Source organism: Mytilus californianus, unplaced genomic scaffold (genome assembly GCF_021869535.1).
Source record: "Mytilus californianus isolate M0D057914Y unplaced genomic scaffold, xbMytCali1.0.p SCAF_11, whole genome shotgun sequence".
NCBI lineage: Eukaryota > Metazoa > Mollusca > Bivalvia > Mytilida > Mytilidae > Mytilus > Mytilus californianus.
In genome coordinates, this window is record NW_026262593.1 from 45,824,828 (window position 1) to 45,837,379 (window position 12,552).

The window sequence follows — 12,552 nt, forward strand, 5'->3', positions numbered from 1 at the left end:
AATGAACATCTAATGAAGATCATTTCTTAGTCTCGGGAAACCTCACTCAATAAGCTAGGAACAGGAAACAAATCTATTTTTGTGGTAAGTTTTTTTCCGTCAATCAGTCAAAGCATTAAATCATTGAATCAACACAAGGGTACATAATCCTTAAAGCACTATATTATGCACACCAACATATTTAACAGAATTGAAAAAAATGGTATTACATTCTCTCTTGCGTATTAATTACATTCATATAAGTAATTTCATCAAAATTGTATGAAACAGCAGATAATTGCCAACATTGCTCTGATTCTGCTTCTACCGTTTGGTGCTTGCGATCATTACTGATTATTCTGCCACTTTTGGTCAAACTATGGTGTGTGCATATGCTAAAATAACGAGGAATTTATAAAACGATTTACAAAAAAACAAACGGTGCTGTACACATCAAAATTTGCAGGTAAAAACAAACTGCTTCATTACACATCTAAAAATACTTTCAAATTATAATTTATTTTACATCCAAAATACTTGCCATTTCTAGTAAAATGAAATAGCTTGCTAAAGCAAACCTATAGAGAAAATCATAGATCTTCTGCAAAGTTACAAATTTAAAGAAAAAAATCATCTGTAGCAAACAATGTATATGTCAAACAAGTTTTAAGTTGATATGAGTAGCTAAAAGTAGATAGAAATGCCAATGGGTCTTCAACACAGCTAGAAAATCCAGCACCGGAAGGCGGGCTTTAGCTGGCCCCTAAACAAAAATGTGTACTAGTTCAGCAAAAATGGATGTCACACTAAACTACGAAACATATAAATGAACCAAAATTAATTCCAATTGCATAATTTTTTTTCAAACTTTTCATATCAGAGGAAGCTTGCAATCCAACTGCATAAATTGTTTTTGAAATATCATCAAATAAATAATAAGTTTAACCATTTCACAATTGTTTTAAATAAATATACTTTGAAATGCAAAATATTATCTTCTATATGATGCACTTCAATTGCAAATTAATTTATTTATTACAGCTAAACACATAAATTTCTGTCGACGAGGACGAAAGTCTTGTGAACTGCTAAACTTAGGTTATAGTTATACAGGTAAGGTCATGGTATAGTTAAACCTGCTATAAAGGTAACCTACCCAGGGAAATTTCACTCGCCTGAATAGAGATTCACATGAAACACACCTGAATCGATTTCATGTGAATCTCATTTAAAACTCACATGAAGATTACATGAATTTTTTAAATAAATTTACTCAAATAACATCCAAATTTTCAATTTCAAATAAAATTAGGAAAAATACCCATTTTTATGTCCCTGCAACAAAGTTTTACCCTTTTCCTTCATTCAGTCGTTCCGTCAATCCACAACAAACCATTATATGCAATTTTTTTATAAACACTTTTAGATATTGGACTTTTGGTAAGTGAGTTACCCATGATGAGTTACAGATCAAGTTTTTGTTTTGTTCCGCTCTGCTAATTTTTGCCAAAATTAAGGGCTTTGGACATAAAATGTTGAAAATTATTGTTTTCAGAACATTTTTTTAAAGCCTTTAAATATTTGGCTGATTTTTGGTATGTGTGTTAACCATGATGTGTTACAGATTGAGTTAAAGTTTCGTTCTGCTCTGCCAATTTTTGCCAAAATTTTTGGACTTTGAAAACCACAGTTAAACATACTTTTTTTCTATACGCCTTCAGATTTTGCACTGATTTTTTATATGTAAGTCTGTCATGATGAGTTACAGATCAAGTTTATGTTTTGTTCTACTATGCTGATTTTCATGTCGTTTCAACACATCTTGTTAGATCTGCAGTACATCCACTTCCTGTTTGCTGATAGTTTGAAATTTCACTTCTCATTGATCAAGGAAATTTTTCATCAAACTAGTATTGGTCTTGAGAGCTAGATACTATCCATGCATTTTCTGTGTCCGCATGTGTTGTTGAAATTACAAATTTTTCAACTTTTTGAGACGGGCCATTCATGTTATTCACACACATCTAGTTTTTTGGTTTTTTTTTGAAAAATTCATGTTAAATTTTGGTGAAAATTTTATTTGTATGGGGGGGGGGGGGGCTAGAATGAAATTTGAAAAAAAGGCAGGACAGGAGTTTTGAGTAAAAAAAAAGGCAGGATGAGCAACTTGGCAAAACAATAAAGGTAGGATGAAAATTTATGTAAAAAAAGTCAGGATAAACTAATAAAAAAAAAGGCAAGACCGAACAGAGTGAAAAATAAAAATGCAGGACAGAGACTACAACTAAACAAAAATGCAGGGCAAAACTTTTCATCCTAGCCCCCCCCCCCCATAAAAATCAAATGGTAGCTCCCTTTTTATGTTGTATTTTGTTAAGAAGTTGTTGCATTATAAGCTGTAATGGATGCTTCTAATGGAAATTCAGATGACAGAGGTTTACATTCCACAAAATTGGATCGTTCAAGATTTATTTTTTCAGAAATACAAAAAAAATGTTCTATGGTCAAGGGATTTAAACTAGGGTCTGTTGGTTAACTGGAACCACACATATATTTTTCATATTTCATCATTTAACTCATGGTAAATACATTTTCAGCTGAGCGTAAACATGGTAAAAGACCAGCCAGAAAAAAAACAGCTTCCCACTCTCTAGTGGAAGGTGACAACAAGTCATCAAAGGAATTTGATACAACAATAAAAACAGAAAACGATGCAGGAACATTGGATAATACACCTCTTCAAAAAGGCAAAGCCTTGGACACTTATAGTATTATTCATAGTAGCTTGCCTTATCTGACAGAAATACAACATGTTAGAACGGCTACAGAAGAGGAGCTAGTAAATTCTAATTTATCTAAACAAGAATCAAATGATACATCAGATAAAGATTGTTTTTTGAATGCAAACTTAATTGTAAAAGCTACACAAGTTATTAATGGGCAATTAGTTCCCAAACAGTTACCACTTCATTTGCTGAAACAAATAAGGGAAAACTGTCAACTAAGTAAAGATGAATTTAAAAAAGTGGTAAATTATTATAATCCTTTGTTTTACCATAACTATAGTTTACCTTACTGGCGAGAACCTGAAAAATCAAAATCTTCTAATCATCAGGAGTCAATATCTACTGATCAAAATAAGTCCAAATCTTCATCCTTAAATGACCAGAACTTATTGAAATCATCATCATCAGTTAATATGAAGGATGTTCAAATAAAAGTGTTAACATCGAACACATCATCCAAGACAACGAAAACAAATGCTTCTCAAGGAAGCAAGGTATATATAGACCAGAATGGCATCAAACAGGTATCTATAATGCCAAAGATTAATGAGAAAGGACAATTGGTATTAGCGATAGATAAGAAAGGTAGTAAGATGAAGATAATAGATACGGAAGGTAGTAAGATGAAGAAGAAAGTATTTGCTAGCGCTAAGACAGTTGCAATATGGCCACCAAGAAAGAAGAGAGTAAATCCATATTTGACAATTTATGAAAAGGAGATGCTCGCATTAAAGAATTCAAAACAGAATTAGCAAATTTAGGAAAAAAGAAAATTGATTTATTATACTTGAATGCAAATTTGCAAAATAGACTTTAGGGATTGGTTAAAGAAAAAAAACATTATGAAAATGAAGTTTGTTAGCATGAAGAGAATAAGGATTTAGATGTGTTACTATAGGGTAACAGACCTTGGATATTTTACCTGGAAATTGGGAAGACTTTATTCAAGAATTCTTTTCATGGCGTGAAAAATCTAGGAGCTGTTTCATAGATATAATTATATTTATATGGTTTGAGAATGAGTTTGAATGCACTGTTTTTCCTATGGTTAATACGTGAAATTTTTTTTTCAAGTAATTATGAACATAAACCTTATCTTAATTATATGTTATGGAACTAGTCTGGGCAAATTATAAAATAGTGTGGCCTCGGGGGCTGAGTATAGTAATAGTTCATATACTGTGTAATTTGCCCGTCTACAATTAGCAAATTATTAGGTTAAGAATTCAAACTTCACCCTTGGCTGGTGCGTTCCACTCCTATCTTGATTGACTATGATTGTCACTTTTCATGTCAAGTGTTGGTGGTCCTCTCTGGAGATTCTTACTTCCTCCACCAATAACAACTGACTACCTTGTTGTAGCCAAGAGTGCTGAAAGTGTCATTAAACACGAATAATCAATCAAATTATATTTAGCAAACAGTGAAGTTTTCACAGGATGATAAGTTTTAAAGAAAGTTTTTTGTCTAAGATCACAGCATTTTCAGGTTCAATGTATGTATATACTTTGAATATTATAAACTCTAGTTGATTGATTAAATCTTCAGAAGTATTTACTACCTTTGGGCTTGTTTAAACAGTTATACTCTGAATAGTAGAATCTTTGACATCATTATATGAGTTAACAATTCCGAATCAAAATTGATAAAAAAATTCTCTAATTCTTAGACGATTTATTGTTTTCTTACCTGTTAATTATTAGCTCAAGGAGGAACGGTGAGCTTTTGCCATCACTTGGCGTCTGTCGTTGTCCGTCTGGTGTAAACTATTTCAAACATCTTCTCCTCTGAAACTACAGTACCAATTCCAACCAAACTTGAGCTGAATGATCCTTAGGGTATATAGAATAAAGTTTGTTTTTTATTTACTGTTTCGTCAAATAACATGGCCGCCATGGCTAAAAATAGAACATAGGGGTAAAATGCAGTTTTTGGCTTATATCTCAAAAACCAAAGCATTTAGAGCAAATCTGACATGGGTTAAAGTGTTCATTAGGTGGAGTTCTATCAGCCCTGAAATTTTCAGTTGAATATGATGATAACCCATTGTTGGGTTGCTGCCACTTAATTGGTAATTTTAAGGAAATTTTGCAGTGTTTGGTTATTATCTTGAATATTATTAATGATAAAGATAAACTGTGAACAGCAAAAATGTTCAGCAAGGTAAGATCTCCATATGATCAAAATTGTCAATTGACCCCTTAAGGAGTTATTGCACTTTGAGGACAATTTTACACAATTTGTTTATCATGTTTTCTAACTTTAAAAAATCTTCTTCTCTGAAACTACTGAACTAATTCCAACCAAACTTAAGCTGAATGATTCTAAGGGTATCTAGAATAAAGTTTGTGTTTTATTTTCTGTTTTGTAAAAAACATGGCCGCCATGGCAAAACTAGAACATAGGGGTAAAATGCAGTTTTTGGCTTGTATCTTAGTTAATGTATATTTGTGAAATAAATATATATAGCTGACTATACAGTATTGGTTTTTTTCTAATTGTTGAAGGCCATACAGAGCTCTCTAGTTTTGTACATGCACCTTGTTTAAACTCTGGTAGATAGTTGTCTCATTGGTAATCATATCACATCTCCTTATTTTTATATAGAAACAAATATTAAGATACACTTTACTCACATTTGAACAACTGTATCATTTAACTCATTGAGTTAACATATTTGAGTGAGTTAGTATTGTTGGATGCTATCAATTTAGCATGAATTAACATCATGTGAATTAGTAATGCATAATATCAACCTGTTAACTCCAAAGCATTTGAATATAGGTCATAGGTTCAATGCACTCAGATTTTTACCTTTTCAATACTAAACATGCTAAATGGTAGTGAACAAGCCTAGTATTAAAGCTGTCTGAAAGTTTATATTCATATAAATGTTGGTAAAATGGACTTTTAGGTGTAATACCACCAAATCATAGTACGTCACATCCGGTTGCATACGAAAATAAGTCGAAAAAAAATATTCCCTTGAATTTGACAGTTGTAGGTAATTGATCCTACAATTCATTGCAGTAAAACATTTCTGGGTCATAAACATATATCTTGGGTATTTCAAAGCACCATTATTTTTTTATTTGGGGTTTCTATAGAATATTTTGGAAACTTGAGGTTACATGGTTACTAAAGCTTGTACACAGGTTAAAAAAGGGGGAAAATTTGATTGGTTAACTTCCAGTGATGGTTATTTTCTTATATGCAATGAAATGTTATGTGAAATTTTTTCTATAGTACTGGATAGGATAAAACTTTACTCATGCCAAGTATTTCTTTATTTGAAACAAAGATAAATTCTGCACAATTTTTTGAAAAGTGCAAATTTAACAAAGACTAATAGGGGAAAATCAATGGTGGTATTACACCTAATATGGGAAGCTGTACATGCACCTTTCACCTTGTGAGTACTCTCATGTGTTAAAATTTCTTGCTATTTAAGTGAAATATTACAGATAATGAAATATTCTGAGTGGATTGAGTCTCCAAAACACATTTTATGAGAAAATTTCCTTGAAATAGGACTTTACCCTGAATATTAGTTGACAGAACAAGCCATACTTAGAGTTTTGGGGAGCTTTTTCTCCTTATTTCTTATATTCTGCTATACAAGAAAATTTTTCCTAAGAAATACTTTAAAAACTATATAGTTTTAAGTAAATGAAATTATTTTTTAAGCAGTAACAACAAATTATTCACCAAAAGAGAAGCTTTTTATGTCACTCTCTGGAACGCGGCGTAAATTTAAATTTTACCTAAGGACTTATTGAAACCTCCTTGGAGACAGTAAACTTTTATACGGATAGTTCATTCAGACATTTCTATCATAAATGAGTGAAAGTTACCCCAAAAATTTTATTTATTGGCCTAAAAAGTAGAAATTTTGAGGAAATGAGAGGTATAAATGGACCAAAAGAGACCTTATAAGGAAGACAAAGAGGTCCATTAGTAGTATTTATCATCCTAAAGTCATCTTTTGTATCATATCCAACTGTTTGTAGGCAGATGAGATAAATATTTGATCATTTATTGGTCCTTACTATATTCTATCATGATGCGGCTTGGTTTGGATTTTTCGAAGAAATTTTGCTAGAAACACTGTAGATGTCGTCTTACATTATACTAGATTTTTCTCAAACTATTGAACTGATTATGACAAAACATGACAGGAATGCTTGAAATAATCAGTATTACAAAGAAAAAAGGTCACATTCAGTTTATTTAACAAAAAAGTCTTCTTTAGGTGTAATACCACCAAATCATAGTACGTCACATCCGGTTGCATACGAAAATAGGTTGAAAAAAAATATTCCCTTGAATTTGACAGTTGTAGGTGATTGATCCTACATTTCATTGCAGTAAAACATTTCTGGGTCATAAACATATATCTTGGGTATTTCAAAGCACCATTATTTTTTTATTTGGGGTTTCTATAGAATATTTTGGAAACTTGAGGTTACTTGGTTACTAAAGCTTGTACACAGGTTAAAAAAGGGGGAAAATTTGATTGGTTAACTTCCAGTGATGGTTATTTTCTTATATGCAATGAAATGTTATGTGAAATTTTTTCTATAGTACTGGACAGGATAAAACTTTACTCATGCCAAGTATTTCTTTATTTGAAACAAAGATAAATTCTGCACAATTTTTTGAAAAGTGCAAATTTAACAAAGACTAATAGGGGAAAATCAATGGTGGTATTACACCTTTATGCCCCACTTAGGGGCATTGTGTTTTTTAGTCTGTACCTCCTTTCATTCTTCTATCTGTTCGTTCGTCCATCCCTCTGTCTGTTCGTCCATCTGTCCCTCTTCAGGTTGAAGTTTTTGGTCAAGGTAGTTTTTGATGAAGTTGATGTCCAATCAACTTGAAACTTAGTAAACATGTTCCCTATGATGAATTTTAATGTCAAATTAGTTTTGAACCCAATTTCACGGTCCACTGAATATAGAAAATGATAGTGCGAGTCAGACATCCGTGTACTATGGACACATTCTTGTTCTATCTTTAAGAGCATACAGTTACAGGGGAGGTAATGATGTTGATAACTTGAAATGTTATTTTCGCAACGTAAAACTGTGACATAGCAGGAAAAGATGTATTTTTTGACTTTTTTTTATGATTTAAACTGTTTTAACTTGAAATCGAGTACATGGACCACTCCTTTTTAAAATTGCATGAGGTTTGATTACATAATTTATGAAGATTATTTGTACCAATTAAAATGAATTAGTCAACATTGAATCTTTTTTTTAATTTGATAAATATACTGCAAAAAATTCTAAAACCCTGAAACCTTGTTAAAAATTAATTATTTTTAAAGAACTGTGTACATATTAAGAGCATATTTATGTAAAGATGATTTTTAGAATTTTTTTTACAAAAATCTGCTTGTATTATCTGTTGAAATAAAAAAGTTAGGTGTGTCTAATGTCCAAAAAAACGAACTGTTTGAGTAAATGTCTAAAATTTCGACCACTTTTAACTCTTAAAGTAGCACATGCAGGTATTTTGAGCTCACCGTTCCAAAGGAACAGTGAGCTTTTGCCATCACGTGGCGTCCGTCGATCGTCTGGTGTAAACTATTTCAAACATCTTCTCCTCTGTAACTACTGAACCAATTCCAACCAAACTTAAGCTGAATGATGCTTAGGGTATTTAGAATAAAGTTTGTGTTTTATTTACAGTTTCGTCAAATAACATGGCCGCCATGGCTAAAAATAGAACATAGGGGGTAAAATGCAGTGTTTGGCTTGTATCTTAAAAACCAAAGCATTTAGAGCTAATCTGATGAAGGTAAAAAGGCCAAGCTCTGTCAGCCCTGAAATTTTCAGATAAATCTAATAACCCATTGTTGGATTGCTTCCACTTAATCGGTAATTTTAAGGAAATTTTGCAGATTTTGGCTATTATCTTGTATATTATTAATGATAAAGATAAACTGTAAACAGCAAAAATGTTCAGCAAAGAAAGATCTACAAATAAGTTCTTATGACCAAAATTGTCAATTGTCCCCTTAAGGAGTAATTGCCCTTTAAAATCAATTTTTCACAATTTGTTCATTTAGTTTGCTTTCTTTAAAAATCTTCTCCTTTGAAACTGCTGAATCAATTTCAGCCAAACTTGGGCTGAATGAGTTTCAGAGTATTGAGTATAAATTTTGTATTTTATTTTCTTGTTTGTCAAGAAACATAGCCACTATGGCTAAAATGAAACATAGGGGTAAAATGCATTTCTTTGATTTTGAAGAAAATATGACAGATACAAAGAACATTTCAATGGAAGTTTTAAGCCATTCATTAATATATATTAAAAAGCAAAAATAATCATTGATGAAAGATTTAAGCAAAAAATTACAGATGAGCGATTCGGGCTCTTGAGAGCCTCTTGTTTTATTACATATTTGAATTGCTTAGGTGAAAAATAGCTTGTAAAATTTTCGTAAAAAAATCATCATGGAATCGAAACTGTGTCGTATGCTCTCAATTGGGGGATGGAAGGAGATTCGTTAATATCTGCTTATTCTATCAACTAAAGGTTCACCTGCATTATTGAATGATGTTCTTATATCTAACATTACATATGGATGAGTAAAATATGACCTATTACTCCATCTCAGCCATCTATCTGTTGTTACTCTATTACTGGTCAAACATGGAGACACATTCTCCAAACTTTGTCTTGCCTTTCTTATTATACAAAGCAAAATATTGAAAAAAAATCAGGGCACCTTACATTGAATATATTAAAATGGCATAACTTTGAATGAATAGTTCATAGTTTATTTCAAACCAGAAGCAATAGCTTATAGGTATATCATAAATATATACATGTATATCATTACAGAACATTTTAAATACAATCGGAGGGAAGACTATACATAGTATAAATCATTCAGAGGATTGTCATGAAAATTTTATATCTGGCGTATTTCAAATATTTTCCTAAATTAGACAATTCCGATACATTCTTTGTTGACGACCCCGCCCATCTGTACTGTTCTGTTCTGTTCTGGTTAAGAAAATCCCTCCTTCAAAGGAGCACTTCGCACAATGACGAATAAAATGTTAATGTCATCAAGCAAGATGGCCGCTGTGGCTAAAAATAGAACATGGGGGTAAAATGCAGTTTTTGTCTTATATCTCTGAAACTAAAGCATTTTGAGCAAATCTGGCATGGTTAAATGTTCACCAGGTCAAGATATATGTACCCTGAAATTTTCAGACGCATCAAACAACCCGATTTGGGTTGCTGCCCCTTAATTGGTAATTTTAAGGAAACTTTGCAGTTTTTATACGACCGCAAAAATTTTTTTGGGATCATATAATGGTATGATGTCGTCGTCGTCTGCGTCTGCGTCGTCGTCCGAACACACATTGGTTTCCGGACAATAACTTTAGTTAAAGTGAATGGATCTCTATGAAATGTTTAAAGAAGGTTCAATACCACATGAGGAAGGTTGGGATTGATTTTGGGGATGATGGTCCCAACCCTTTAGGAATTAGGGGCCCAAAAAGGGGCCAAAAACAAGCATTTTTCTAGTTTCAGGATAATAACTTGTGTATAAGTATTTCGGTTGCTCTGAAATTGTACCACAATGTTAACTACCACAAGTAGAAGGTTTGAATTCATTTTAGGGGTTATGGGGGCCAACAGTTTAGGAATTAAGGGCCAAAAAAGGTGCCAAACTCAAGCAGTTTTCTAGTTTCCAGACAATAACTTGTGTGTAAGTGTATGGATCTCTCTGACATTATACCTCAAGGTTCAATATAACAACGGGAAGGCTCGGATTGAGTTTGGGGTTAATTGTCCCAAACATGTAGGAATTAGGGGCCAAAAAAGGGCCAAAAACAAGCATTTTTGTCGAGCCTGCGACTTTTGTAGCAAAATCGAGACATAGCGATCCTACATTCCGTCGGTGTCATCGTCGTCGTCGTCGTCGGCGGCGTCCACAAATATTCACTCTGTGGTTAAAGTTTTTGAAATTTTAATGACTTTCTTAAACTGTCCTGCATTTCAACAAAACTTGGACAGAAGCTTGTTTATGATCATAAGATAGTATCCAGATGTAAATTTGTTAAAAAACAATCCTGTTTTTCCGTATTTTACTCATAAATGGACTTAGTTTTTCGGGCCAGTTAACATTACATGCACTCTGTGGTTAAAGTTTTTCAAATTTTGATAACTTTCTTAAACTATCCTAGATTTGTACCAAACTTGGACAGAAGATTGTTTATAATCATAAGATAGTACCCAGAAGAAGACTTTGTAAAAAAAAAATCCTGTTAATCCGTATTTTACTCATATATGGACTTAGTTTTTCTGCCAGTTAACATAACATTCACTCTGTGGTTAAAGTTTTTCAAATTTTAATAACTTTCTTAAACTATCCTGGATTTGTACCACACTTGGACAGAAGCTTGTTTGTGATCATAAGATAGTATTCAAAAGTAAATTTTGTTAAAAAAAAAATCCTGTTTATCCGTATTTTACTTATAAATGGACTTAGTTTTTCTGCCAGTTAACATTACATTCACTCTGTGGTTAAAGCTTTCAAAATTTTAATTACTTTCTTAAACTATCCTGGATTTGTACCAAACTTGGACAGAAGCTTGTGTATGATCAAAAGCAAGTATCTAGAAGGAAATTTTGTAAAAATTTATTTCCTGTTTTTCCGTATATTACTTATAAATGGACTTAGTTTTATTCCAGTTAGCATTACGTACAGTCTGCAGTTAAAGTTTTTAAAACATTTATAAGATTCATAAACCTTCTTGGATTTTTACCAAACTTGAACAGAACTTCTTACAATCAAAAGATAGTATCTAGAGGATAATTTTTAATAATTTTTCCCCATTTTTGTTGAGCCTGCCACTAACAGCAAAAGTAGGCGAGACACTGGGTTCCGTGGAACCCTTACGAATTTTTCTAGTTTCCACACAATAACTTGTGTGTAACTGTATGGATCTCTCTGAAATTGTACTACAAGGTTCCATACTACAAAGGAAAGGCTGGGATTGAGTTTTGGGGTTATTGCTCCAAGGGGGGTTTCAAAAAGTAGGGGGGGGGGGATTTTTTCCCAATTTTTTTAAAGGGATTCATATTTTTTTTTCAAAATTTTTAAAATTTCGAATTTTGAAAAGTTTCAAGAAGAAATCTTCAATTGCACAGTATTGCGCAATGGATTTATAAGATCTTTGACCACATTTATTTTGTGTCAGAAACCTATTTTATGTAAAAAAAATTGATCACAATCCAAATTCAGACAGTATCAAGCTTGAATATTGTGTCCAAATTTGCCCCAACTGTTCACGGTTCGAACCTCTGCTGTCGTATAAGGCTGCGTTCAGCGAAGCATTTTATTGGTTATCTGGAATATTATAATAGATGGAGATAAACTGTAAACAGCAAAATTGTTCAGCAAAGTAAGATCTAAAAGTAAGTCAACTTGCCCAAAATTGTCAATTGTCCCCATAAATAGTTATTGCCCTTTAAAGTCAATTTTTCACAATTTTTCGTAAATTTTTGTAATCTTTTACAAAAAACTTCTCCTCTGAATCTACTCAACCAAATTAAACCAAACTTAAACTAAATCATCCTTAGGGTAACTAGTTTACAAAATTTATCCGACGACTCCGCCCATCAACCAAGATTGCTGTCATGGCTAAAATTAGAACATTTGGGTAAAATGCAGTTTTTGACTTATATCTCTGAAACTAAAGCATTTAGAGTACATCTGAGACGGAATAAAAATGTTCATCAGGTCATTTTTTCTGTA

General features: G+C 32.3%; 1 protein-coding gene across 3 annotated transcripts in view; it reads left to right on the forward strand.

Annotated features, from left to right (window-relative positions):
• Positions 1-12,552, forward strand: part of LOC127720176 (uncharacterized) — a 54,321-nt gene that overhangs the window by 27,678 nt on the left and 14,091 nt on the right. Inside the window, exons 9-10 of one of the 3 annotated variants that reach the window (XM_052226641.1) lie at positions 1,021-1,092; positions 2,577-5,239. The exons of the other annotated variants lie outside the window; for them this stretch is intronic. Coding sequence (XP_052082601.1) covers positions 1,021-1,092; positions 2,577-3,517 — 1,013 coding nt within the window. The 3' untranslated portion in view covers positions 3,518-5,239. Of the gene's footprint in view, positions 1-1,020; positions 1,093-2,576; positions 5,240-12,552 lie in introns of those variants that run through there. 3 annotated transcript variants of the gene reach the window in all.